At 39.3% G+C, this 25,375-nt stretch overlaps 4 protein-coding genes across 4 annotated transcripts; 2 read left to right on the top strand and 2 right to left on the bottom strand.

Moving 5' to 3' along the window:
- Positions 1 to 303: 303 nt before the first annotated feature.
- Positions 304 to 2,297, bottom strand: IAQ61_011384 (uncharacterized protein; the record flags this gene model as incomplete). Its single annotated transcript, XM_066099176.1, has 6 exons — positions 304 to 695; positions 789 to 1,048; positions 1,124 to 1,358; positions 1,431 to 1,456; positions 1,513 to 1,951; positions 2,081 to 2,297. The coding sequence occupies 6 exons, from the start codon at positions 2,295 to 2,297 to the stop codon at positions 304 to 306; spliced, it is 1,569 nt and encodes a 522-aa protein (XP_065950695.1).
- Positions 2,298 to 3,203: 906 nt separating this feature from the next.
- Positions 3,204 to 4,707, bottom strand: IAQ61_011383 (uncharacterized protein). The gene is made up of 2 exons (XM_066099175.1): positions 4,054 to 4,707; positions 3,204 to 4,002 (listed from the first exon to the last, which is right to left on the bottom strand). Exons 1-2 carry the CDS (start codon positions 4,654 to 4,656, stop codon positions 3,304 to 3,306), a joined length of 1,302 nt encoding a protein of 433 aa, XP_065950694.1. The 5' UTR covers positions 4,657 to 4,707; the 3' UTR covers positions 3,204 to 3,303.
- Positions 4,708 to 20,669: 15,962 nt separating this feature from the next.
- Positions 20,670 to 21,597, top strand: IAQ61_011382 (uncharacterized protein; the record flags this gene model as incomplete). The annotated part of the gene is made up of 4 exons (XM_066099174.1): positions 20,670 to 21,033; positions 21,087 to 21,144; positions 21,219 to 21,401; positions 21,484 to 21,597. Exons 1-4 carry the CDS (start codon positions 20,990 to 20,992, stop codon positions 21,595 to 21,597), a joined length of 399 nt encoding a protein of 132 aa, XP_065950693.1. The 5' UTR covers positions 20,670 to 20,989.
- A 624-nt stretch (positions 21,598 to 22,221) lies between these two features.
- On the top strand, positions 22,222 to 24,237 carry IAQ61_011381 (uncharacterized protein; the record flags this gene model as incomplete). Its single annotated transcript, XM_003843889.2, has 3 exons — positions 22,222 to 22,566; positions 22,630 to 23,192; positions 23,423 to 24,237. Exons 1-3 carry the CDS (start codon positions 22,517 to 22,519, stop codon positions 24,235 to 24,237), a joined length of 1,428 nt encoding a protein of 475 aa, XP_003843937.1. The 5' UTR covers positions 22,222 to 22,516.
- Positions 24,238 to 25,375: the final 1,138 nt, after the last annotated feature.

The raw sequence follows: 25,375 nt of genomic DNA, 5'->3' as shown, positions 1-25,375 counted from the left end.
ATTGCAAAACCGCGCGTCGCGTCTTACTTGCCAATTCTAGGAAGATGTTGGTACGGCGAGTTCCTGCTCTCTTATTCGCTCTTGCTGGCATGACTAAGCGAACGCCCTTGTGCAGCCAGCCATCTTGTGGGGAAGTTGCGAAGGGATGTTGTCACTTTCCTTGGGCCACACGGTCAGCTTTGGCACAATAACTCAAAACAGAGTGGAGAAAATGCGTCCGTCTGTTCGTTGATAGATTCATTTGGAAGAATTGCGTAAAAGAATACAAGCACCCATTAAAGAAACTACTTCCATTCCCACCGTTCACCGTCTAACCTCTGCATGCTCCACCTCAGTTCCCCCCTTAGTATCCGCATCCACCTCCCTCAGATCCTCCTCACCCTTGCCCATGTCCGTAATCATCATATCCTGCTTCCTCTTCTCGCTCCTCTTGTACATATACTGCATCACCAGGAACGTGACCCAGCAACCGACGATGAAGCAAATATTCACCGCGTATCCCTTTGTCCACCTGGGCCCCTCGACGATGGGGAACACGGTGATGGGGTAGAAGGAGTAGACGGCCCAACCGGCGGTCAACATGGCGCCCACGGTCACGGCGCGCGCTTCGGCGTCGTCCCGTAGCGCCATGTTGACAAAGGGCATGAGGATTGGGGTGATGGCTGCTGAGACGCCGAGGAGGTAGTAGCATGCGACTGTCATCATTCCTTGGTTAGTAGTCTCTCGAGTGGTCGTAAGGGAAACATGGAAATGTCTTCTTTTGACTTTGAGAAAGAGATGAAACTCACAGTGATAGCCCTTGGGAAGGTTCCAGACCAAGAGCGAGATGTTGGCGATGATGTAGATTGTCTGTACAATGCTGAAGATGGACCATAAGGGATAGACCATGCACAGCGACGTTGCGAGTAGGGCAGCGACGACGGAGACACCTTGTGCGCCCGTGGGAATCTCATTGATCTGCGGGATTGTGTAGGCGCCTGGATGTTTGGCGGCGAGGTCTTTGAGCCAGATGGCCATTTGGCCGTGAGGATAAGAGGAGGATAGGAAGCTTTTTTTTGGGCATCAGCTGACATGAAAGTCTTCCCTTAAGAAGGACAGCCGAAAGAAAGAAAACAAAACTTACAATGTGTAGCACAGAACGCCCATATAGAACTCCCAGCGCTTAAACGTGCGCTTTGCAACCGTCCAGCTGAGTTCTTTGCTCGGTGCGATGCCCGCGGACACCATGCGTGTGCGTGCGAGTTGGTGTTCTTTGGGCGTGAGCCACCATGGTTTCGTGCTGCTTGGGAGACCGGGGAAGATGAAGAAGCCGGCGAGGGCGATTGGCAGACTGATGATACCGTCGATGATGAAGAGCCCTGGTGAGACGGGGAAAGCAAAAGAGTTAGTCCAACATGCAAAAAATCATTCGACGGAATTTGTGAACTTACATCGCCAACCGGCCATGCCTGAGACTCTGTCGATTGGTTAGTATATATAGACCAGCGGAGATTGTGGGGGCCATATACATACCCATTAAGATTCTTATACGCAGCGGCCTGCAAATACCCGCCAAACATGACGGCGATATTATTACTCACAAACCAGACGCCCGTCCTCTTAAACACCTCCTCGGGCCTATACCACGAGCCCAGCACATACGTCGTCCCACTCGCCACGGGCGTCTCCAAAACACCCAGCAAAAACCGGGTGCCGTAGATGTCCCGCTCGTTGCGCATCTGGCTCTGCGTGAAGGTGACAATGGACCAGAGGACCTCCATGGTGGGTAGGTAGTACTTTGCGAGTTTGGGGCGGGAGAGCAGGAGCAGCGAGGGGACTTGGAAGACGAGGTAGCCGACGTTGTAGAAGGTGCTGAAGAGGGAGTATTGATTGCCGTTGAGGTGGAGTTCTTCTTTCATGCCAGAGACGTAGGCGTTGTTGATGTTGGAGGAATCGAGCCATTTGAGGAAGACTGGGTTGGGGTAGGAAAAGGCGTTAGTGGTTGTCTACTCTCTTTCGTGTTTCTTCGCCTTTTTCTTTCTTTCTTTTCTTCGTCTGACGCGTGGATGATATGGGGAAATGTGAAGATGTAAGAACTTACACATGAGCGAACAAAACGTCAAAAGAAACGCATCCATCTTCCGAAGCAATTTTCTCTCCTCGGCAGGATAATGCTTCGGATACCATTCCCAGAGATACAACCACGCCTTCCATGGTGATCGTTTCGGCGCCTCAGCAGGCGCAATCACATTGGTATCGAATTCGCCCGTGGGCGCCACCGCACCACGATCTTCTTCGTCGCGCTGTGTTCTCGCCATATTGCCGTTTTCTTCTTCGTCGTCGTCGTCGTCCTTTTCACTCGGACCCTGTCATGTGACTTGTGTACTCAGGTCAGGTAGGATGGACGGTATGTCAAATAGCCAAGGTAAGTTACAGCTTAACCCAACACCAACAACACAGCACCTCGAAACAACTTGCCTGGGAAATCAGGTAGGTAGAACGGCAAAGTAAATCACACCACGGTAGAATATGTAGCCCTGCCCTACCCTGTCCTTGCCTCCTCGTATCCGTCAACCTCGAAGCTGGTACGCAGGTTTCCAGAGCGAGGTACGGCCGGGCATCGGGGGAATACCGTATTGGGGCTAGCAGAGTGCGGGGGAGACAGTCTTGGTACCGCGGGAGCAGAATGCTTAGACGGGTAATAGTGCGCTGGCCGGGCGGGGACTAGCCGTGCTTCTAGCTCGGGTACTGGGTCTGGGGAAATCATGTGGGATGGACGGGTGGGGTGGGGTGGGTGGAGAGAATGTGTGGGGGGGGGAGGGAAATGGTGGGTGGAGTGATTTTGTTATCTAGAGCGGGGTTACCCGGGAATGTATGGACGGAATTTAAAGGTACCATTAGGTTTGTGGAGCAGGAGAAACTTTAAACTGGTGTTCAGTGTGGTGTTGTATAACGTTGCTGCGTGGGACGCGCGTTGAAGAGTCACACGTAGGGAGATCGTGTACCAGGTTGAAGGAGATGTTTCTTGGGTTTTCTTAGGAGTGTTCATGTCATCTGAGAGGGACAGTATTATGTCATTACAGGGATTCGGATGTGCCGCCATGTTGGTGTTAAGACTATTTGCACTGTAGAACATGGCCTTCCGTGGGCATGTACTCTGACTACACTTTACCTTGGCTATCAGATTTCTTCAAAAAACGATGGAGATAGATTTTAGGGACAATCGGGCAGATACATAGAAACATTCGGTGTACCATCAAAATACATTGAACATAGATCCTATTCTTACTTCCATGCTTCACTGTCAACTACAGACACCAGCTTCTAAGGCAACGCCTGAATCATCTTCTCCAAACTATTCTCAACTGTAATCGGTGACCTAACCGCAGTCCAATCGTGATTCAACAAACCCCACGCCTCATCCAGTCCCTGAATGGTCTCCGGTTTCCGATTCGGCCGGGTCTGAAGATAAAAGCTACCAGAAAGCTCCCAGTGCTGCCAGCTAACCTGGTACTCCTTGACCATTTCCACCAGACATCTCGCATACGTCGTTTGGTTCCAGTACTTGCCGTTTTGGATGAAGCCCCATTCGGAAACAACCATGGGGAAGAGGTACTTTGTCTTCGGGTCATTAGGGTTGACGCTTTGGAAGCCCTTCTGGTACCATTTTGACTTGAATGTAGTGCAACTGTCTTGGGTGGCTTCAAAGTCATATTTGTGAATCTCAAGCACGATTTTGTCTTTGAAGGCGAAATCCTCGGGCACAAATTTCGCCGTCTTGCCGGCCGTTGAGGTCCCCGCAGTGCCGTTGAGAGTCTGGCCGAGTGGAATAGGGGTGATGAATGTGTCGTACGATAGCCCCGAGAAGAAAATGAGGGAGTCCGGATCGGCTTGATAAACTGCTTTGGCCGCTGCGGTCATGTGAACATACCAAGTATACCAGTCCACAGGCTCGGCGACTTTTGCGCCCCGTAGTTCGTTGCGCAGACCGATGGAGCTGTATGTTGGCCAGTTGGCTTTGGCCTACAACTCTGTCAGATTATCGTAGTGCCGACGCCGTCGGAGATGACTCACATGTTTGGCCATGAACGCTAGTCCACGAATCCAATTTTCCACGTTGAAGAACTTTTCGCCAAACCAGCCGTTTCCATCATTGTCACCGCAGCACCAGAAAGCCTTGCTAACATGGTTGTCGAGGTGGATGATCACACCTTGGTTCGACAGCTCTTTCCCAACAGCGTCCCAGACCTCCAATCTAGTGGTGTCCTTGGTAAACTCTGGGTTCTTCTTCAGAATCTGATTCAACACCACCGTTCCGTTCGTCTGGCCAAGCGCATTGATGACGCTCTTCTCCAAGGTCTGATTCGGACTGTTGTTGTAAATGTCATCGATCATTTCAATCGCAAATGTGAACCGGACTGAGTTGAGACCGAACTTGGGAAACCACGAAACAATGTCCTTGATGGAAGAATGCTGGAGGCCCTCCGGAATCATAATCTCCTGGTGGCCAGGCCAATTTGTGGATTTGAAATGGAAGACATGGCCATGTGCATCAATAATGTCGCGTCCCTTTGTGGATAGAGGGAGGACTGATGCTGCGCGCTTTGATTTTGGTGGCGGGGCTGCGGCAACGAAGGAGCTCAAGAAGAGGCCAGATACAAGCGTGGAGAACAACATGGTGTATGGTCGCAGTTCCGCCACAGAGTCGAAGTCTCTGTTCGTTTTTGTCGACCTATGGCTTATTGCTTCCGCAGGAAGCATTATAGCTCCCGGGATGGTGCCCTTTGGAGCGCAACCTCTGATTGGCTAGATAGAAGTTGAACATTTTAACGTAAGCAAATTATGTAATAATTACTGCACGCTACAACACGTGACCAAACTATAGCGCATGTAGTATTCTACCTGCACCTGTCCTTTCGTACAAGACCTATACCGGTAGGTGTAGGAATCAATTGTTCAACCTCCATACAGACGCGCACTCCCATATGCCTCTGAGTCGTATTAGACCCCCTTTGGACATCCCCACTTACCTGAGTCGTTACCGATAGGAAGGTCAAGGACAATTAGTCTACTGTCTATTATGGCGAGGATAATTAGCAATTCCCCGTGATCACCTACCTTCCACAAATAGATTATATTTGTAGATCTTAAGCTAGTAATCCGCTTAGTCTTGATAAGTGTACCTAAGCTCCTATTAAGAGATAAATTGGCATTTAGATTTACCTTTAGCTAGCTTAGCGATGAGGAGACTGTAGATCCTTGTGTAGATTAGGTAAGTAGAAAGAGACGGAGATAAAGCTTATGTTCTCCTCTCTGCAACAGGTTCAAACGAGTAGCAGGCTGCAGGACCACTTCACCGCCTTACTAACCTAAAGTACTTAGTTTGTAGAGCAGTAAGCTGAGTAAGCGCACTACCACTCGTTTGCATCTTAGGTCTTACTCTACCTAATAATTTTGTGTCACAAAATTAAGATGAGTTTAAGGAGCTAATATAGGAAATGGCCCTTCTTATGAGTATAATCTATGGATATAGATTATGCGCGAATAGAACAGTATACAAAGGCGCAGGGCACACCCTACCCCATAGTCCTCCCATATGCGCACGCGCACGCGACGCCATGGCCTGACATAAGCAGAAGCTAGAGCACACTACAACTAGCTTAGTTTGCAAATAAGGAATGACCTGATATACGTAAGGTTCGACAATACTGGATATACCATGCTGTTGCAGGAGGGATATCAACCGGATCACGGAGCATCTTGATCTAATCAATCCCAATTAATACCCCTATATAACCTACTATCTAATTAACTGCTAGCTCACTGCCAAGTGCCTAATAAAAAGCAGGAGCTCTAGTAAGGAAGGTTTACTAATTATTCACCTTCTAGTAAGGGTAGCTAAAGCTCTATATATATAAGTCTAATTATAGTAGATATAATCTAATAATCTATCTCCTAAATTATTCCTAACCTTAGTAATCTAATTTTCTATAGTTATAAGCCTAGTTTACACTTTACCTTATTAAAGATTATCCTATCTATTTAAGCGTATTATTTAACTTAGATACTAAGCTAGTAAGCTTTACTCTTTCTTTATACTATTTCTTAAGTAGAAGCTTACTTATTACTCTTCTACTATAAGTAACTAAATCCTAAAGGGGGATATCCTACTTACTAGATTAACTAACTAGCCTACCTAGTATATTTAATTTAGATACTATGCCCTAACTAAAGAGATCTAGGTAGAGGTAGACCCTAAGGCTCTAGATACTAAAAACCACTTTAAGAATAAACCTATTAAGCCTAATATGCTAATAGATATTACGCTATCTAATATAATAAGCAAGCAGTATAAACTCTAAATAGCTTAGTACTAAGCCTGCTTATTAGATTAGGTATTAAAGTTATTAGTAATCTAAAACCTTTTTATATAGGTTAATAATATAGTAGATTAAGGGATCCTTACCCTAGCCTATATAGAGCTTATTAATTAAGGAAGAGTAACCCTCTAAGCACTTATCTAAGTGCTCTGCAATAACCTAGCGCTAACTAACTTAAGTGCTATAATACTAGTAAGATTATAGTATAAAGCTTATCTTGCTAAGGTAAAAATAAGTAGCTAAGATACTAATTACTAGTAGAAGGAGTAGACAATCCTGTATACGCAAGCTAAGGTATATAACGTTCCTAATATTAAAGGATAGCTTATAGTATAAGATTATCTTAAAGCTCTATCTACTAGGATCTTACTAGATTAGGGTTAAACTATATTTTAAAGGATTATTAAAAAGTTAGTAATAGGAAAGCTAACTTATAACCTCCTATAGGTTACTAAGATCTATTTATTACTTCTCTATAAGAATAATATAAGATTAAGCTCTAAAGGTCCTAGAGTCTTTATAATAATAGGAGCTCCTCCTTCTAATTAACTAAAGAAGGAGTCTTTATACCTATATAGTAGATCCTACCTATAGAAACCTCCTAAATATAAAAATATTATTAAAGCTTAGACTAATATAGGTAATAAGCTTACTACTACTTAATAATTAGAGATTAAGAAAAAGATTAATAGGAATTAAAAATTTAAAGAGTTAAGAAAAGCTCTAATTAAGTCCTATCCTATTAATTAAGATTATAGTAGTAAGGTAAGCGTAATTACCTATCTAGGTAGTATCTAGGTAGCACTAATTAACCCTATATTAATAGTAGAGAAAATAAACAGGATCTATTTAACTATAGACTTTAAAGCTTACGCTCTATTAAAGAGCACTATCTTTAATAATAGGGGTGTAGTGCACCTAGTTAATAATATAAGCTACCTAGAAGAAAGCTTATTTAGATTAGTTAAATATAAGATAGTTAAAGTAGGAACTTAAGCTTTTCTAATCTTAGGTAGAGGGACTAGAGTAATCCCTAATACTCTTAATAGACTAAGAGGTCTAAAAATAGAAGATTTAGTGCTTACTAATATAGTATTAGTAGAAAGTTTTTATATAAATATTATATTAGAAGCTTAATTGCTTAAAGCAGGAGTTTAGTTCCTTAGGCTAGATACTACCTTATAGTTTAGATTATTAGGAAAGAGCGTTATATTAGCTAAGTTACTACGCAAGTTTAACTTAACTTTCCTAGAATACAAGCCCTCTACCCCTTATTAAATAATCTAAAGCATAGTGCCTAAATAACCCTAATAATCCTAGATAACTTACCTAAGATATAATAGTAAGGAGCTTTAGCACTAATAATTAGGCTATTTAGGACCTAAGGCGCTTAAAGCTCTAGTTAAGTTAGTAATAAATATTAGGATTAAAGGAACTCCTAGGAGCAAATGCAAGTACTACGCTATTACACATGCCTAATAGGTTATATTAAGATAACTAAGGGAAAGATTACTACGTCTATACTACTAGGTATTATAGGATCTATTTAATATACTAATAGGTATAGCTTACAAGTAATAGATCTTAGTATTAAAGTGCGACTACTTAGGAAAGCTTTATACCTATCTACTATAAGCTAAAAACCTTAATAAGATTATACAGGTATTTAAAAATTTTAAGAGCTTAATACTTAACTAATATAAGCTTAGTATAGTTAAGATTATGCAAGATAATAATATTATAACACTCCCTTAGCGTGGCAAATCTTGCTTTTAAATCTAGGTAGCTAATAATAGTATTAAAATTAAGAGCTTACCTGTATATACCTATAAACCTAATAGAGGAGTAGAAAGAGTAGGGCAGGAGATTATAACAAAATTAATTAAAATAAGGATTAGTGCTAACCTACTAATAAAGCTCTAGCCTAAAATTATTAAAGTAGCAACTTAGCTCTATAATATAAGCCTGTCCTATACTTATAATATAATATTACTTAACAAAGTACTAGATTGTTAGTTTACTAGATACTTTAGGTGGTGGCAACTAGAGTAGATAAGGGAGGCAACTACTAATCTCCGCCCTAATTAGAGTAGAATATACGCCTATAGCTATTAAGCTTACCCCCTTAATAGAGATTAAGTAGCTAGGCGTTACAAGAGGGTTTTTAAGGTAAACCCTTAGGGTTATATTAGATATCTAGTAGGATATAGAGTATCTAATATATATAGGATATAGATCCCCTTACTTAATTAGATTATTATAATATAGAATGTTACCTTTAATAAAGATCTTTTCTTTAAAGAAAAAGATCTAGAGTAGCTTTAATAGTTAGAGGCTTAAAAGATAGTTAATATTATTAGTAAAAATAAGATCTATAATATAGGAGAAGTATATAAAGAGCTTAATATCTTTAATTAGCTTTATATTATAGTAGAGTAATATAAGGAGTCTAGTAAGTAAGGAGGACTAAACCTAGCGTAGGAGCTAGGGGGTAGGGTAGAGCTAGAGGAGGTAGATAATTAGGCTAGCTAGCCTAGTAATTTACAACCCCCTAAGCAGATACCTCTAGCGTAGGTACTAAGTATAGCTAGCTTAGCACAAAGGATCTATATAAAGTCCCTAGAGCTAATAAGGCTCTAAACTCCTAAACTAATACTAGAACTAAACTTTAGTATAGGAAATAAAGGATCTATATAGGTTATAGATTAGGGTCTTACTACCTAAGATAGTAGTAATCTAACTTACTTTAACGCTATAATAGGTAGCTCCTAGGAAAGACCTAGAGGGGAGAGTGCTATTAGTAGGTTACTCTATAAGAGCACAGAGATAGGTAAGGGCACCCTATCTAGCTCTTATAGGGGTAGTAAGTAGAGCTCCTACCTACCTACTTTAGGACTAGATTCTATATCTTCTACAGATCCCTTATAAGCAGTACTTAGAGCTCCTAGAAGAAGTAGAAAACTATAAGTTAAAGGACTACTACTAACGTATATTAGTAAGTAAACTTAGGGACAGGACCCTAATAAACTACTAGAAGGCTCTATAAGTGTAGGGATATATATAGTAATAGATCTATTAGATATAGATCTAATTAGAAATCCCTTATATAATCTTTTAGTATATCCTAAACTAAACGCTATAATCTATGCTATAATTATAGTAGTAATAGGGAGTAAATCCCTTAAAAACCTTAAAAGAAATACGCACTAGGACGCTCTATAAAAGGAGCTAAAATAATAGAAGGATCTTTATAACTACTAAATAGGATAGCAATTTAAAGATATAGTATATAAAGAAATTAATACTCTACTAAAAGCTAGTACCTAGGAGGAGATTAATAGGCTAACTAAAGGAGAGTGTCTACTCTTAGTTAAATAGGTGTTTACATATAAGCTTAATTAGGATAGTTACCTAATTAAGTATAAAGTAAGGATAGTAGTAAGAGGAGATCTATAGCTTACTAACTTAATTTATTTAACCTACGCAGCTACCCTAGTAGCTTAAACCTTTAGGACTATAATAGCTATTAGAGCTAAGTTTAACCTTAAGATATATTAATATAACGTTATTAGAGCTTTCCTTAATACCTTAAGGGATTAACACCCTATAGTTATCTATAAGCTACCTAAAGGATATTAAATACCTAGGAAGTGTGTTAAGCTTAAACAAGCTCTATATAGACTAAAAGTCTTACTATTATTATAGTATAATAAGCTCTTAACTATACTCTAAGAAAATAAGCTTATTACTTCTAAAGAGGAACTATACCTATTCTTTAATAGAGATTGCAGTATCTTATTAATATTCTATATAGACAATATCCTATTACTCTATTACTAAAACTACGCAAGCTAAGCTTATAAAGTTATCTAAGCTCTAAAGCAAAGATATACTATAGAAGAAAAGGGACCTATAAGCTAGTTTCTAGGGGTAAGAGTAATCTAGGATAGAAAGAGATAGATAATAACGCTTGTTTATAATAAATATATTAACAAGATTATAAAGAAATTTAATCTAGTAGAGATAGGAAAATTCCCTACTATACTACTATTAAGTAAAGATATTAAAAAGAGTATAGGAGAAGCTACTAAAAAAGAGATTAAGGACTATTAAGAGCGCGTTAGATTAATCCTTTATACCTTAATTATAGTGCGCCCTAATATTACCTATATAGCCTCCTAGCTCTCCTAATACCTTACTAACCTATCTAAACAACACTTTAATATAGTTAATTAAGTAATTATCTATCTATACTAAACTTAATACTAATTAATCTAATATAGGAATAGGGATCCTAATAAGCTTATAATATATAGTAATGCGTTATTTACTAATAATATTAATACTTAGTAATTATTATATAGATACCTAATTACGCTCTTTAGAGGACCTATTATTTAGAAGGTAGCTTAATAAGTAACTATTACTACTTTAACTACTAAGGTAGAGCTTCTTGCGCTTAAGCAAGTAAGTAAAGAAGTAATAGCGTTAAAATACTTTTTAACTAAAATACACCTTACTTTAGATACTACTTAGATAATTAATTATAATAATTAATAAACTATTAGGTTAGTAGTAGGTAATAATAAAAGGATTACTACTAAGCTACGCTATATAGATATTTAAAATATATAGCTTAGATAAGAGTATAAAAAGGGATCTTTCTATATTACCTACCTACCTACTAGTAATATACTAGCTAATAGGCTTACTAAAAACCTAACTATATAATAGTTTATAAGGTTTAGAGAGCACCTAAAGTTATATAATAGTAGAGTATATATTATATATGTAACGACTTAGGTAGGTAGGGCATCTAAAAGGTATCCTATATAACTCAAAGGCATATGGGAGTGCGCGTCTGTATAGAAAAGGATAAGATTCCTACACCTATAGGTCTTGTACGAAAGGACAAGAAGAATATACCTATCCTAACTATAGGTAAGCTATTCTCTATATATATAAGTAAGTTAGGCCTTTATTAGGCCTAACTTGGTATAGAATAATAGGCAGGCAATTCTACCTTATTATTACACTACCCCCTCCTATAGAAAAAGGATAGTCCCTATCCTTAGGATTAGGTTTAGATCCCTTATTAAAGAAGAGCTTTTTGCAAATAATTCTACCTTTACCTCTGCCTTTACCTTTACTTCTTCTTCCTAGGGCACGGACCCCTATCCTTAGCCTACCTATAACTAGCCCTCTACCTACTAACTTTCTTATTCCTATATCCCTAATTTTTTAATTATTTAACCTAATCTATCTAAAATCTAGTAAGTATTTAAGCTATATAATTAAATAGTTACTAATCTAAATTAGAACCTTTAGCTATGCTAGTACTAGTACTACTAGGAGTCCTCCCTGTTACTTATCACGCTCTCTATATAAGAGCAGTTAGGGCTCTAGCTAGGGGTAGGTTTAATAATTTTAATTTTAAGTTAAAGAATTCTAAGAAGTACTAGTACTATATCTCCTAGAATAAGTATTGTAATCTAGTAAGTATCTAAGTCTAATAGGGTTCCTTTACTAATCCTAGTAGATTCCTTCTTTTGTTAGCTAAGAGTACTCTGCCCTTAGGGGTGCTCTAGAAGAATACTATAGCCTAATTAGAAACCCTGCTAAATAGGATAAGGATAAGGAAGCTATAGTTACCTATTAGAAGGATGTTAAGTAGTTTAAGGCCACTATTTAAGAAACTACCTAAAACCTAGCTAAGTGCGTTACTATTACTAATACTTAGACTAAGGGTATAGAGGCTACTAAAATCCTTATAGCTACCTATTATACTACTATATCTAATTTATATTAGCTTTAGAATAGTATCTATAAGATAGTCTTAGTAGTTAGGGGCTTAATAAAGGCTATAAATAAACTTAAGGAGGAATTAGCACTAAATTAGGAGGTAACTTTCTTAGTGTAGGCTAAGATAAAAGTATTCTATAAGAAGGAGTCTAAATTAGTCCTAGCTCCTATCCCTGCTCCTGCACCTACTCTAATCCCTGCTGCACTAGTTATCTAGAAGCTAGCAAAGAAGGATAGTCTAGGCGCTATCTTAGCTAATATAGAGTCTAAACTAGATTCTAATAGAGAGATAGATATAGAATAAAGAGGTTTCCTAGGGGTAGTATCCTAGGAACCTTAAAGGTTCTAAGTAGGATATAATAATAAATAGCAATAAGAATAATAGTAATAGATAGTAGTTAATAGATAATACGTAGCTAAATAGGATATAAATTAGTTCTAATATTAGGTATAATTATTATAAAGTAATATTAGATCCTCTCTACCTTTTTCCTATGCTTAAATCTATTTTAGTAAGCTATATAGGGGACCTAGCTAATTTAGATACTATTAGTAGAATGCCTATAATTTATAGGGAGCACCTATAAAGTTAGAGGCAGGATACTAAATAGGATTAGGATTATATCTAACCTACTTAACCTTATATTTTAGCTTAGATTAATATAATTTGCTAGCTAGGATTTCTTCTACCTCCTATTCCTCTATACCTTGTATAGGGGTACTAGGGGGTTTTAGAGCCTCTTATCTAGGTAATAGGTCTTAGGGATCTTTATATAGTATATTAGGAGAGAAAACGTTATAGATCTTAGAACTAGGTAGTAATTAGAGGTAATACGTGTTTCCTACTTGTTCTAATACCTTAAAGGGACCTTCCTATTATTTAGATAGTTTTTAGCTAGATTATAAAATAGCAAGATTAGCAGTAGATAGATAAATATAGTTACTAACCTTCTAGTTAACTAGATAGTAATAGTAATTAGTAGTAGAGCGTATTTAGTCTTAAGCTCTTTCTATATTTTCTTTAGCTATCTTCTAGGCGTTATATATCTAAGTAGCAAGGGATAAGGCGTCCTTATAGTTTAGTTTCTCTAGTATAGTAGATAGGGTCTTTTCTAGTTTCTAATACTAACTTTACTTTAGTAAGGAACTAAAGAGGAGCTAATATAGAGCTATACTAATAGATAAATATAGAAGAGTACTTTAGGCACAGTCTATTATAGGTAGTAGGTCGCTCTAGTTATCTTAGTAATAGGATACAAAAGGCCTTAGTCTCTAATTAATATACTTATTTATAATCTTAGTTTGTCTATTAGTTTATTTATAGTAGGTAGTAGAGAGCTTAACTTTAGTGCCTATAATCTAATAGAACTTAGACTAGAAACTAGATATAAACTAAGGGCCTTAATTAGAAATAATAGTATCTAGAGTGTATCTAAATTAGTACACCTACTAAATAAATAAGGTAGCTATACCTTAGGCGTCTATAGTTTTATAGCAAGGGATAGTAATAGCTTGCTTTAATAGGCGATTAATAATAACTATAATCTAATTATAACCACGTTAATCCTAGGGAAAATCCTTAAAATTAATGCATAGGTGCTGCATTAGTAGACTAGGGATAGGAAGGGGGTAGAGCATGCTAGGGAGTTAGTACTATCTTAGGTGCCCTCTCCTGTATAGGATACAGTTCTAAACGTAGCGTTTATAGGTAGTCTCTATACCTTTCTAGTAGTAATGTTAGGCTAGAATCTAATAGGTTTTAGTAGTAGATAAGTAGGTAGTAGACACTTAATTATAAGCCTTACGAATTAGTCTAGTATATAGGACTAATCTAGCAGGCACGCAAAGCTAATCCTAGTAGAGAAGGAGTCTATTTTCTATCTAATAGTGCTTAGGTAACTCTAATCTTTCTATTAGGAATAAGGACCTATTTTCTTAGAGAAGAGTTTTAATAAGTTCTAAGGATCTAAGAGTTATAGGGTTCTAAACTACTATAATTAAAGCAAGGATTAGTAAGGAACGCTTAGCTAGGTAGTCTTGCGCTAAGTTAGAGTTAATTTAGGGGTGTAACCTATCTAGGGCAATTATTACTTATAAACAATTATCCCTCTAAGTAGTCTTAAGGTTAATTATATCCTGTTCCCTTCTACTTAGGATATTAGCTTAGGTGTTATAAGATCTAGGAGTATACTTAATTTAGAAGTTAAAAGGACTTATAACCTCTAGCTATCTAGCTTGCCTAGCACTAAGGACTTTAGTAGATATAAAGTACTCTAGTGCTCTATAGTCTATATATACTCTAATAAGGTGCTAAGTACTTATTAGGTTAGCACGCTATTTCTTAAAGGCGTAGATTATTGCAAATAATTCTTTGTTATAGATTTCCTAGTTAAGTTTAGAACTAGTAAGGGTCTAACTAAAGAAGGATACAGGGTACTATTTCTTATTAGGATGCTCCTATAAGAGGATAGCTGCAATAACTCTATTAGAGGCGTCTATCTCTAGTTTTAGAGGGTACTTAGGATAGAAGTAAGCTAAGCTTAGGATTGCTAGCAGGGCATTCCTAAGCTAGTTAAAGGCTTGTTAGCATTCTAAAGTCTATATAAATAGGGTAGCAGGACTCTAGAGAGTGGTTAAGGGCTTAGCTATCTTAGAGAAGTTTTCTACAAATTGCTAGTAGAATCTAGTAAATCCTAGGAAGGACTTTACTCTAGTTATTGTCTTAGGAGCAGACTAGTTTTAGAGTACTTTAACTTTGTTAGGGTCTACCTCTAAGCCTTTGTTAGTAAGGATATATCTAAGGTAACAGGTACAAGTTATATAGAATTCGCTTTTCTTAATATTAGCCTATAATCTAGTAGAATAAAGACGCTTAAGGACTTTTTAAATATAGTCCTTATAAGTAGTAAGGTTTTTAGAGTAGATAAGGATATTATCTAGATAGGTAATGTAGAAGTTATCTAAATAATCTATTAGTATATTATTTATATAGCGCTAATAGGTTGCAGGTCTATTATATAGCCTAAATAGTAGGACTTTGTATTTATAGGCACTATACCTAGTGTAGAAAGTAGTGTACTCCTCTAAGTTAGGGTCTATTTAGATCTTATTAAAGGTAGCACAAATATCTAGCTTAGTAAAGATTTTTATATTAGCTAGCTAGGATAATAGATTATCTATATAGGGTATTAGATACGCGTCCTTTTATGTTAAGCTATTAAGCTTATAGTAATCTACACAGATCCTAAGGCCTCTATTTAGCTTCTTAACGTATAGGATAGGAGAGGTAAATAGGCTCTAACTAGTCTTAATAAAACCTTTCTATAGGTGCTCTTATATATATTCCTTAGTAGCCTAGAGTTCCTTAGCATTTTAATAATAGAGGGGACTCTAGTAGTTTAGAAGGGGTTCCTCTAGGACTATCTTATAGTTATAAGGCTAGTAGATTAGAAGTTTATTAGCCTTAGCCTTATTAAAGACGTCCTAATAGGAGTTATAGTTAGATAGGAGCTTCTTATCTAATAAGTAGTAGTTAAGAGTATCCTATTTAGATAGGGTTTAGATCCTACACTTAATCTTATACAGGCTAGTAGTAAAGAATTTATTAGAAGATTTTTTTATATTAAAATAGAAAGTATTAGTAGAAATAGTAGTAATTTAAAATTTTACAGGTAGGGTAACAGTTAGTAATTAGACTAGGGTAGGTAGTGTAATAGGTTTAGTAGCAGCCTTATAAGCAGCTAGAATTTTAAGTATACTACGTATCCTATTAATTAAACTAGGACTATTTTAGTTCTAGTTCTCCTCTTAATCCTAAAGGGCGTCTCTTTGTAAGATATTGTAGGTAACTAGAGTAGACGGCACTTGCTAGTAGAGTCGTACTAGAATAGGAAGTGCGGGGTTGTAGGTTAGAGGATATTTCTCTAGCTAGATTAGTTAAGATTTATCTATATTAATTAGGATTTAGAACTGTTTTAGCTAGTGTTATCTAATAATATAATCCTAAGAACCTAAGTCTACTATTATAAAGGGGTAGTTGTGAACCTTTTAGCTACTAACTATTATATAAAGCTAAATATAGTAGGTAACTAGGAAGGTAATCTAGTCCTAGAACCCTTTAATAGTAAGCTTATATAGTAACTTTTAGATAGGTACCCTAAGTATAGAAGAGATATTATAAGTAATTTTTAAATTAAGAAATAAGTAACCTTAGGCCCTAGTATCTACTAAAGTGTTTAGGCAAACACTAGATCTATTAAGGTATAGGGTTATACGTGCAAGTAAATAGGAACTAACAAATAATTTAGTTAAGGAAAGGTTTAACAGGTTATATTAAGTTAGGCCTAGGAAAGAGGATCCTCCTAGGCGTTATTATTTCCTGTCTAATAGCTATCTAAATTAGTTAATTTAGCGGTATCTTCTTCCTTAGAATTCTTAATAACCTGTTCTACATCTATAGCCCAAATCCTAGAGGGTTTAGGGTAGTTACTAGAGAAGTGCCTAGGCTTTCTATAATTATAGCAAGTTACTAGGGTTCCTATTATAGTAGCGCTAGGAGTAGCTAGCGTAGTAGATAGGGGTTAATTATTTTAAGGGATAGTGCCTTATTAATATAAGTAGGGTATATAAGGTTTAGCTATTAAAGGTCTATTATAGGGTTTCTAATTAGCGTCTAAATAGGACTAATTTCTAGAGTGTTAGAAGGGGGTTAGTCCTTTTCTAGATAATAGAGTAGTCTAGGTAGGAGCAGATAAGGTAGGGTATAGGTAGCGTTCTATATTAAAAGTAGTAAGATAATCTACTATAGTCTTAAAATTATTATACTAATTCTATTAGAAAGCAAGGTTTAGTATCCTTAGGGAAGGTGTAATCTTTATCTAGAGGTAGTAATACTACTCTAATTAGGGTACTTCTCCTCTAATAGTAAGACTCTAGAATTATAACTTAAAAGTAGGGAACGTCTCTATATTAGTTATATACAGGCAGTTAAATACAGTCTAACTCTTAGCTATCTTATTTCTAGTAAGGAAGTAAGTTTAAAAGAGGGTAATTATTTCCTTAGCTTTTTAGAATTAAAGACTTAGGGAATTAGATAGGTAACATAGCTCTAAGTATTCTCTTGCTAGTCCTAAGCAGTGTCCCTAGACTAACGCTATCTAAGCTCTAGAAGAGGGGTAGTAATTAGCGTTAATTTCTAGCCTATCCTAGATAGATGCTTGCTATTATCTAAAAGTAGGATTAGCACTATTACTAAGTATAGAGATATTTAGCGTCTTTTTAGATTATCTCTTAGCTTTTATAGTATATACTATAGGGTTTAATATAGAAGCTAAAGACTAGCTAGGTTAGGTAGTACCCTATATCTCCTTATAGAGGGAGGTGTTATATAACTAATTAGTAAGTTACTTAACTTATTCCTCTAACCTCTCCTTTTTAGATAGGGTTAATATATATTTATCTTTAAGGGAGGTGTTGCTTTAAGATTTCCTAGGAGCACAAGGTACCTTAAGAGATAGATAGGAAGTAGGTCCTTTAAGGAGGGCGTTGTTAATTAAGTCTTCCTTATCTAATTTCTTTCTATTAGTAAATAGGCTTTTAAAAGTAGCTAAACTAGATACCCTTCCTTTGCCTTTATCTAATATTTTATAGTTAATAAGAATAACAAATCTTTTCTTTTTAGGGGGGGTTAGTTATAGGAGGATATTAGCTTTGCCTCTAATTCCTCTAGGCTTTTAGTAGTCTCCAGGTCTCTACCTTAACGCAATCTAACGCGATTTTTCTAAAGGTAATCTAGCACTACCTATAGGTCTAGAAGTCTAAGCCTATAGGCTTTAGTTATTAGAAGTTCTAATAGCTATTCTAACTATAGAGTTATAGGGTTAGGTAGCTACTAGAACTAAATTAGTAGCTTAAAATAATAATAAGTGCGATATTCTTAAATACTATTACTAGCTAGGATAATATTCTTCTTATAATATAATAACTTAGGTAGGTAGAGCATCTAAAAGGTATCCTATATAACTTAAAGGCATATAGGAGTGCGCGTCTATATAGAAAAGGATAAGATTCCTACACCTATAGGTCTTGTACAAAAGGATAAGAAGAACATGCCTATCCTAACTATAGGCAAGCTATTCTCTATATATATAAGTGAGTTAGGCCTTTATTAGGCCTAACTTGGCATAGAACAATAGGTAGGCAATTCTGCCTTATTGTTACAATATAGTATTAATTAAAGTAAGGTAGTATATAAGATCTATTAATATATAATATAAAAATAACTAACTATAGCTTACCTCTTTATTATTAACTAGGTAGCTTCTCTAAGGAGCTTTATTACGCGCGTAAAGCGTGCCTTAGAGTCTATAGGGAGCTACCTAGGTTACCCTAACCTAGGATCTATAGGGGGAACCTTAGAGGAGCTAAAGTCCTTATCTTCTAATAAGGAGCTCTAGGTGCCCTTAGCTATAGTAGTAGCCTTACGCGTAAGCTTAGTAGTAGTAGTAGTAGCTTTTACTAGCTTCTACTATTTAGCCTTACTCTCCTTAAGAAGCACTAAGACCCTCTACTTCTTATCCTTAAGAAGGTCTTAGCTCTTACCTACCTACTTTCTTACTAGGAAGGATAGCGTAGAATATTAGGTAAGCTTAGGGCTATTAGTTTATTAGTATAGATCTTACTAAGTATTATAAAGGAAAAATTCTTATATAGATTATATATATTAGGATATAGCTATACCTAGAGGAGTACTACTAGTACTAAGTCCCCCTACTAGAAGAGTTATAGCACTTGCTATTAGACTTATTAAAGAGCGTAGTGTAACAAGGTAGGCGCCCTGCCTGTGAAATAAATACTACGTTATCTCCCCTGCCTGTACCACTTGGCCATGGTCCAAAAGGTACGCACGAGAATACTTAAGCTAAGTAATCCTCGTATAGTATAATATATATATCTTAGCTAAGCTTAGCCTAAGATAATAGTGCTAGACCCTAGCGCTAACCTATGAACCTTGTTCAAGTCTAGCCTAGGCATCTAGTAAGCGCTAGCTATTTTTTAGCCTAGCCTTGTTACACTACCTCCCTCCTTAAATGTCTTAGTCCCTAAGATAAGTAAGCTACAAGCTCTTTGGCTAAGGGCAATATATATCCGCTCTACCCTAATTAGGCTTAGTAAGCCCTAGCACTAACCCTAGAAATCTAGTCTAGCCTAGTCCTAAATAGGCCCTAGCACTAACCCTAGCAAATCTAGTCTAGCCTAGTCTCCTAAGCATAATTTAAGCTAGAAATAAATTCACGCCGCACGTGGATTCAAACCCTTGACCTTTAGGTTAGCTTAAGTATTATATAACAAGGTAGGCGCCCTGCCTATAAAATAAATACTACGTTATCTCCCCTGCCTGTACCACTTGGCCATGGTCTAAAAGGTACGCACAAGAATACTTAAGCTAAGTAATCCTCGCATAGTATAATATATATATCTTAGCTAAGCTTAGCCTAAGATAATAGTGCTAGACCCTAGCGCTAACCCATGAACCTTGTTCAAGTCTAGCCTAGGCATCTAGTAAGCGCTAGCTATTTTTTAGCCTAGCCTTGTTACACGTAGAGTATAGATAATTTAGATAAGTTTTAGTATAATAAATACTAGACTCTCTATAATAGGAGGATCTTAGGGTCTCCTTAGGAGCTAGAGAGGGAGTAGAAGTAGGGACAGGGGGAGGGGTTTAGGGAGGAGCAGGAGCGGGAGTTAGAGCTAGAGTAGTAGGAGCTAGAGTAGGAGCGCCCTTTCTTAGCTTTATAATCTTAACTATAGTAGTAGTAGCTACGTACTTAGCTACTACACACTCTATAATAGCCTTATACTTAGTAGTAGCACGCTCTTCTTTAATAGTAGTAGCTTTAGTAACTATAGCTTTAGCTATATAGGAGGTAATAAGGGTAGTATAGGTAGAGTAAGTATAAGTAGTAGGTTTTAACTTTAACTAAGATATAGGTTAGTAGGGATATAAGTATAGTTTAGATCTTTAGGGTTATATAATCTTATAATTTAAGCTATAGTAAAGATTATAGTTAGGTAGATAGAGTTATAAAGCTAAGTCTAGATAATATCTACATATATAAGCGTAGGCTAAATAAGGAAGGCGTGCTAGTTAGTATCTAAAAGGTAAGCTAATTTAACCCTTTAGATATATAATACTTTAATTAGCTATACTACCTACTAACTATAAGTATAACTATAATAATAAAAGATCTACCTATACCTAGGGGGTGTGTTATAGGAGGGATATTAACTAGATTATAGAGTATCTTAATCTAATTAATCCTAATTAATACCCCTATATAACCTACTATCTAATTAACTGCTAGCTTACTACTAAGTGCCTAATAAAAAGCAGGAGCTCTAGTAAGGAAGGTTTACTAATTATTTACCTTCTAGTAAGGGTAGCTAAAGCTCTATATATATAAGTCCGATCGTAGTAGATACAATCTAATAATCCATCTCCCAAATCATTCCTAACCTTAGTGATCCAATTTTCCACACATGCTCGCCAAGGCACCTAGAAGAAGATCTTGATGCTAACTCATCCCTTAACAGAGCTTGGGCTGAAATAGAGCATAGGCATGTCCATCGAGGCTAGTAGCTACAGTAGCTACTTTGATTACTGATCTGGAGCTCTATATATTTAAGCCTCTTCCAGAAACAATGATCCATCTCCCTAATCATTCCTAAGCTCGTAATCACCCATTTTTCCACACATCTCTATGATCTATCTAGAGGCGTTTTTTACTCCATCACTCCATCGCATACAAGATTAGCTAAGATTAGCTACGATGAAGCTCTTACTTCTTGCTATCGTCGCAGCGCTTAGTTCTAGGTAATGTCTGAATTTGTGCACTTACTAGATAGAGTCAGCTAACTCCTCTACAGCGCTGTAGCTAATCGACACCATAAATGTTATTGTTATAGTAACGCGGATGATGGGCTGGTATGCAAACCCCTACGCATTCCCCTAAATACATAACTACTAAGGAGTGTATTAACTAATATTTTTCCTTGTAGTATGAGCCTGATAATGAGAAAACAACTAAAATGTGCGATTCATACAAGAAGAGAATAGGCAATAAGTTCTACGAATGGGATACATGTCCTGACTGTAAATATGAGGTGGTGGAAGATTATGTTGATGAGGGAACACCGCCTGGCTGGTGCTCCTCTGCAGGGAAACACCTTGGTGGGAAAGAAGTAAGTTAATATTCACATTGACACATTTTTGAGTGCACCCTTAGTCTAACAAAATACTAGGTGCATGACTACTGTACACAAGCTCAAGCTATGGGATCTCGTTGTGGCGAAACGCCTCGAGAAGTTTGCGGAGACCATTATTGTAATGATGATGATAATGATGGTTATTAAGATTAGTGTTAGATCTAATACTTAAGATGGTGAAGGATAAAACTAATGTTGTATTTTGTATGTGTGTGTGTGTGTTGTGTGGATTACGCCCGTCACCAGCCCCTTCTTTTTGATGGGGGAGCGCTAGCTCGTGATTGCGTGTTCTTTTCGGTGTTCACGGAACCGTGCTCTGTCTGACACCCCCCCTCGGCTTGGAAATCTTTTGCAAGCTGGATTCAATTAAGAGACCGATAATGCCTCAAGTTGCTCCTGTATCTCGTCTAGTGGTGCAGTAGTTGTCACCTCCCTGTAGGATATGTATAGCGGCTACTACCAAAAACTGCACGTGAGCGCATGTACTTCGGTCACCATTCCCAGATTCCGAAATCTGGCTTACCGTTATTCTGAATGCCTATGTAGTCTTTACGCCGTTCGGATCGCATACAGAATCCTTCTAGGAAGATCCTGTGGCGTAGTAGACACTAATTGCGCTTTGACATGAAAGGAAGTCCTTCCGGTACCGCGGTTGAGTGAACGACATTGTATCTTTGCGGCGACGCTTCAGAAGGCGGAAGGTGGCTGGAAAAGGGATCCTGGCGGCCTGCACCGCGGGCATCGGGCTAATACCGATTCCGTATGTAATCTGCACTCCAGCTTCAGACTCTATGGCCCGCTATCGATAGTAACGCCCCGCCTAGATATTCACACATCATACCACAGGTGCGCTGAGGACGATGCTTGGGACAAGACAGCCGCAACTTGGCTGAGCGTGGAATCCCGCCACTGAGCTTCCTTTACAAGACATCCAGGTTGTAATAACACTCGTACATTAAGCAGTCGACTGCGGGAGGCCTGAAGGAACCAAGCATATTTTGCTAATCCCAGACAATAACTGCAGGATTCCGTCTTGACATTGTTACACACGTGCAAATCTCAGATCTTGAATCTCAAATCTCGAATCGAACATGGCGAACAATCAGCAGTCGGACTTGAGCCAGGTCTCTCCAGCCCCAACGTAAGGATCCCCCCTCAAGCAAGAAACACCAAGAGAATCATTCCCTTCTAACACAATCCCCAGCGTCCGAGGCATAGACCTGACCAAAGCCTTCTCTGAAAACATCGCTGCAAAGATCCTCCAAGTCGCCCAACGCGGCCTTCTCAAACCCAGCCCCCTAACCACCTACCCTCACACCGTCCCCCAAGATGGCCCCGAATCCGGCCGCTACGAGGAACGTGAAGCCGACTTCTGGACCTGTGGCTTCTTTCCCGGCTGCATCTACGCACTGCTCGAGCGCTCCATGCGGTTCCCCCAATCCCTCTCCATCCCGCCGCACATTCGCCCCGGGTTCCAGAGCCACCTGCTGAAGCTGGGGCGGCACTATGGCGTGGCGATTCGCGAGATGTCGAAGCGAACAGACACGCATGATATGGGGTTTATTGTGCAGCCGGCACTGCAGAGGGATTGGGAGTTGACGGGAAACAAGGAGAGCTTGCAGGCGGTAACGAATGCGGCGTATGCGTTGGCGTCGCGGTATGATGACAAGGTCAAGGCGATTAGGAGTTGGGATGAAGCGGTGAATAATCGGTATTCGATTACGGGGATGGAGGATAATTTCATTGTGATTATAGATAGCATGTGCAGTAAGTCTTTCCATGCCATCTTGTCTAGATATTCCCTCCCCTGTTTTGATATTCTTCTGGCCTCTTCCTCTTCTTATCCCTATACTTCTTCTCTTCCTCTTTTCCCTCTTCTTCTTCTTCTTCTTCTTCCTCGAATTCTCTTCCTTATCCCCCTCTAATCCATCATCCTCATCCTCATCCTCCCCCCCTCCTCCCCCTATTCCACCACCACATCACTAACGCCCCCATAGACCTCGACCTCCTCTACTACATCGGCCACACCCACCACGACCCCACCCTCATCGCCCTCGCCACCCAACACGCCCACACAATCGTCTCCCAGATCCTCCGTCCAGACCACTCCTCCTACCACCTCGTAAACTTCAACCGCCACACCGGCCAACCAACCGCCAAAATGACCAACCAAGGCCACGCCGACAGCTCGACCTGGACCCGCGGCCAAGCCTGGGCAATCATGGGCTTCGCCCAAACCTACACCTGGACCAAAGACCCAACCTTCCTCGCCACCGCCATCGGCTGCGCCCACTACTTCCTCCGCCGCCTCGACGAAGCCCGCGGCCGCTGGCCCGCCTCCCGCGTTCCCCTCTGGGACTTTGACGCCCCGCTTCCCCCCGCGGCGCCAGAGTTTGACGGCAAGGGCCCGCTGCGCGATGCCTCCGCCGGCGTGATTGCCGCAAACGGATTGCTGATTGTACACCAGGCGTTGGCGGCGCTGCCGCGCGAGCAGGCGGTGCGCATGGCTGCTGGAACGGATTTCCTGGACGAGGCGCTGGGTATTGTGCGTGATGTGTTGGCGTTGGCGTATGATGGTGATTACGCGGCGTTTGAGCGGCCTGGGGAGGGTGAGGGGGCAGGGGGTGTGAATGGTGGTGAGAGTGCTGGATTACTTGGTCTCAAGGAGAGTGGGTTTGATGGTATTTTGAGGAATTCGACGACGAATTGGAATCCGGATGCGCCGAAGAAGTATCGAGATCATGGGTTGGTGTATGCGGATTATTATCTGCTTGAGTTTGGGAATAAGTTGTTGAGAGCGGGTTTCCTTTGAGGGGATAGATGGCTTCATGTCGACCAGGAAAGTTGATTAGGAAAGTAAGTAGCAAGTCTAGGATGACCAGGAAAGAAATCACCAAATCCAACACATAACCATACCAACCCCCATAAATTCCCAGCTAGTCTAGCGTAGTCCTATATATAACTAGATCCTGTTCTTATAGAACCATCCACAAAACCGTCCTTTCAGCACAGCCTACAAAACCCTCCCCAAACATTCAAGTATTCTGAATCCCTTAAAAAAACGTCTACCCTCTCCTGCCAACTTCTCGGCACTATTCCCGCTTAAAACAAATCTAAAACCCAAAGCCTAAACCTAACGCTGAAAACTTCAACACACGTTTTGATTCCAACGCTGGCTGGGATTCTAGGACTTGATGCTAGCGTGGTGGTATAGTGTAAGTGTAGTAGTGTAGTAGTGTAGTAGTGTAGTAGTGTAGTAGTGTAGTAGTGTAGTAGTGTAGTAGTGTAGTAGTGTAGTAGTGTAGTAGTGTAGTAGTGTAGTAGTGTAGTAGTGTAGTAGTGTAGTAGTATAGTGATGACTATAATATACCATAACCCTACCATACCATACCATACCAACCCCCCCCCCACCCCCTACCAACTAAATCATTTCCTAAAAAAAAAGCTCCTACTCATCATGCAGTATCTTCATCTCCCCTACTCCCCTCCCTTCTCTTCTCCCCCGTCTCCATCTGTATATCCGTCTCCATGCTCTTCTCCCCCGTCTCCATCTGTATATCCGTCTCCATGCTCTCAACCTCCACCTCCACCTCCACCTCCACCTCCCCTTCCCCTCCCCCTCCCCACCCCCCCTCTCTCTCCCGCCCCCTCGCTTCCCGCCGTACCATACAACACACCACCACCCCATCAACAGTGCTAACCCAAAATTTTGTTTTCTCGTCTGACAGAAAGAAGAAAGGAAAAAAGGTAGACACGCTGAAGTACAAAGCACACAAACACAGACACACACACACACACAAAACGTACATTGGGGTACATTGGGGTACACAGAGCGGGAAGCAGGAAGCGGGAAGCTGGTGGTTTGAAAGAAAAAGGCGAAGAAAAACGCATAGAAGAAAACAAGGCAAGCCACATCCTCAACACCACCACCCCAACCCCCCGTCTCCCCA

The sequence above is a fragment of the Plenodomus lingam genome, assembly GCF_022343315.1.
Source record: "Plenodomus lingam strain CAN1 chromosome Unknown scaffold_20, whole genome shotgun sequence".
NCBI lineage: Eukaryota > Fungi > Ascomycota > Dothideomycetes > Pleosporales > Leptosphaeriaceae > Plenodomus > Plenodomus lingam.
This window is presented reverse-complemented; position numbering and strand designations above follow the sequence as displayed.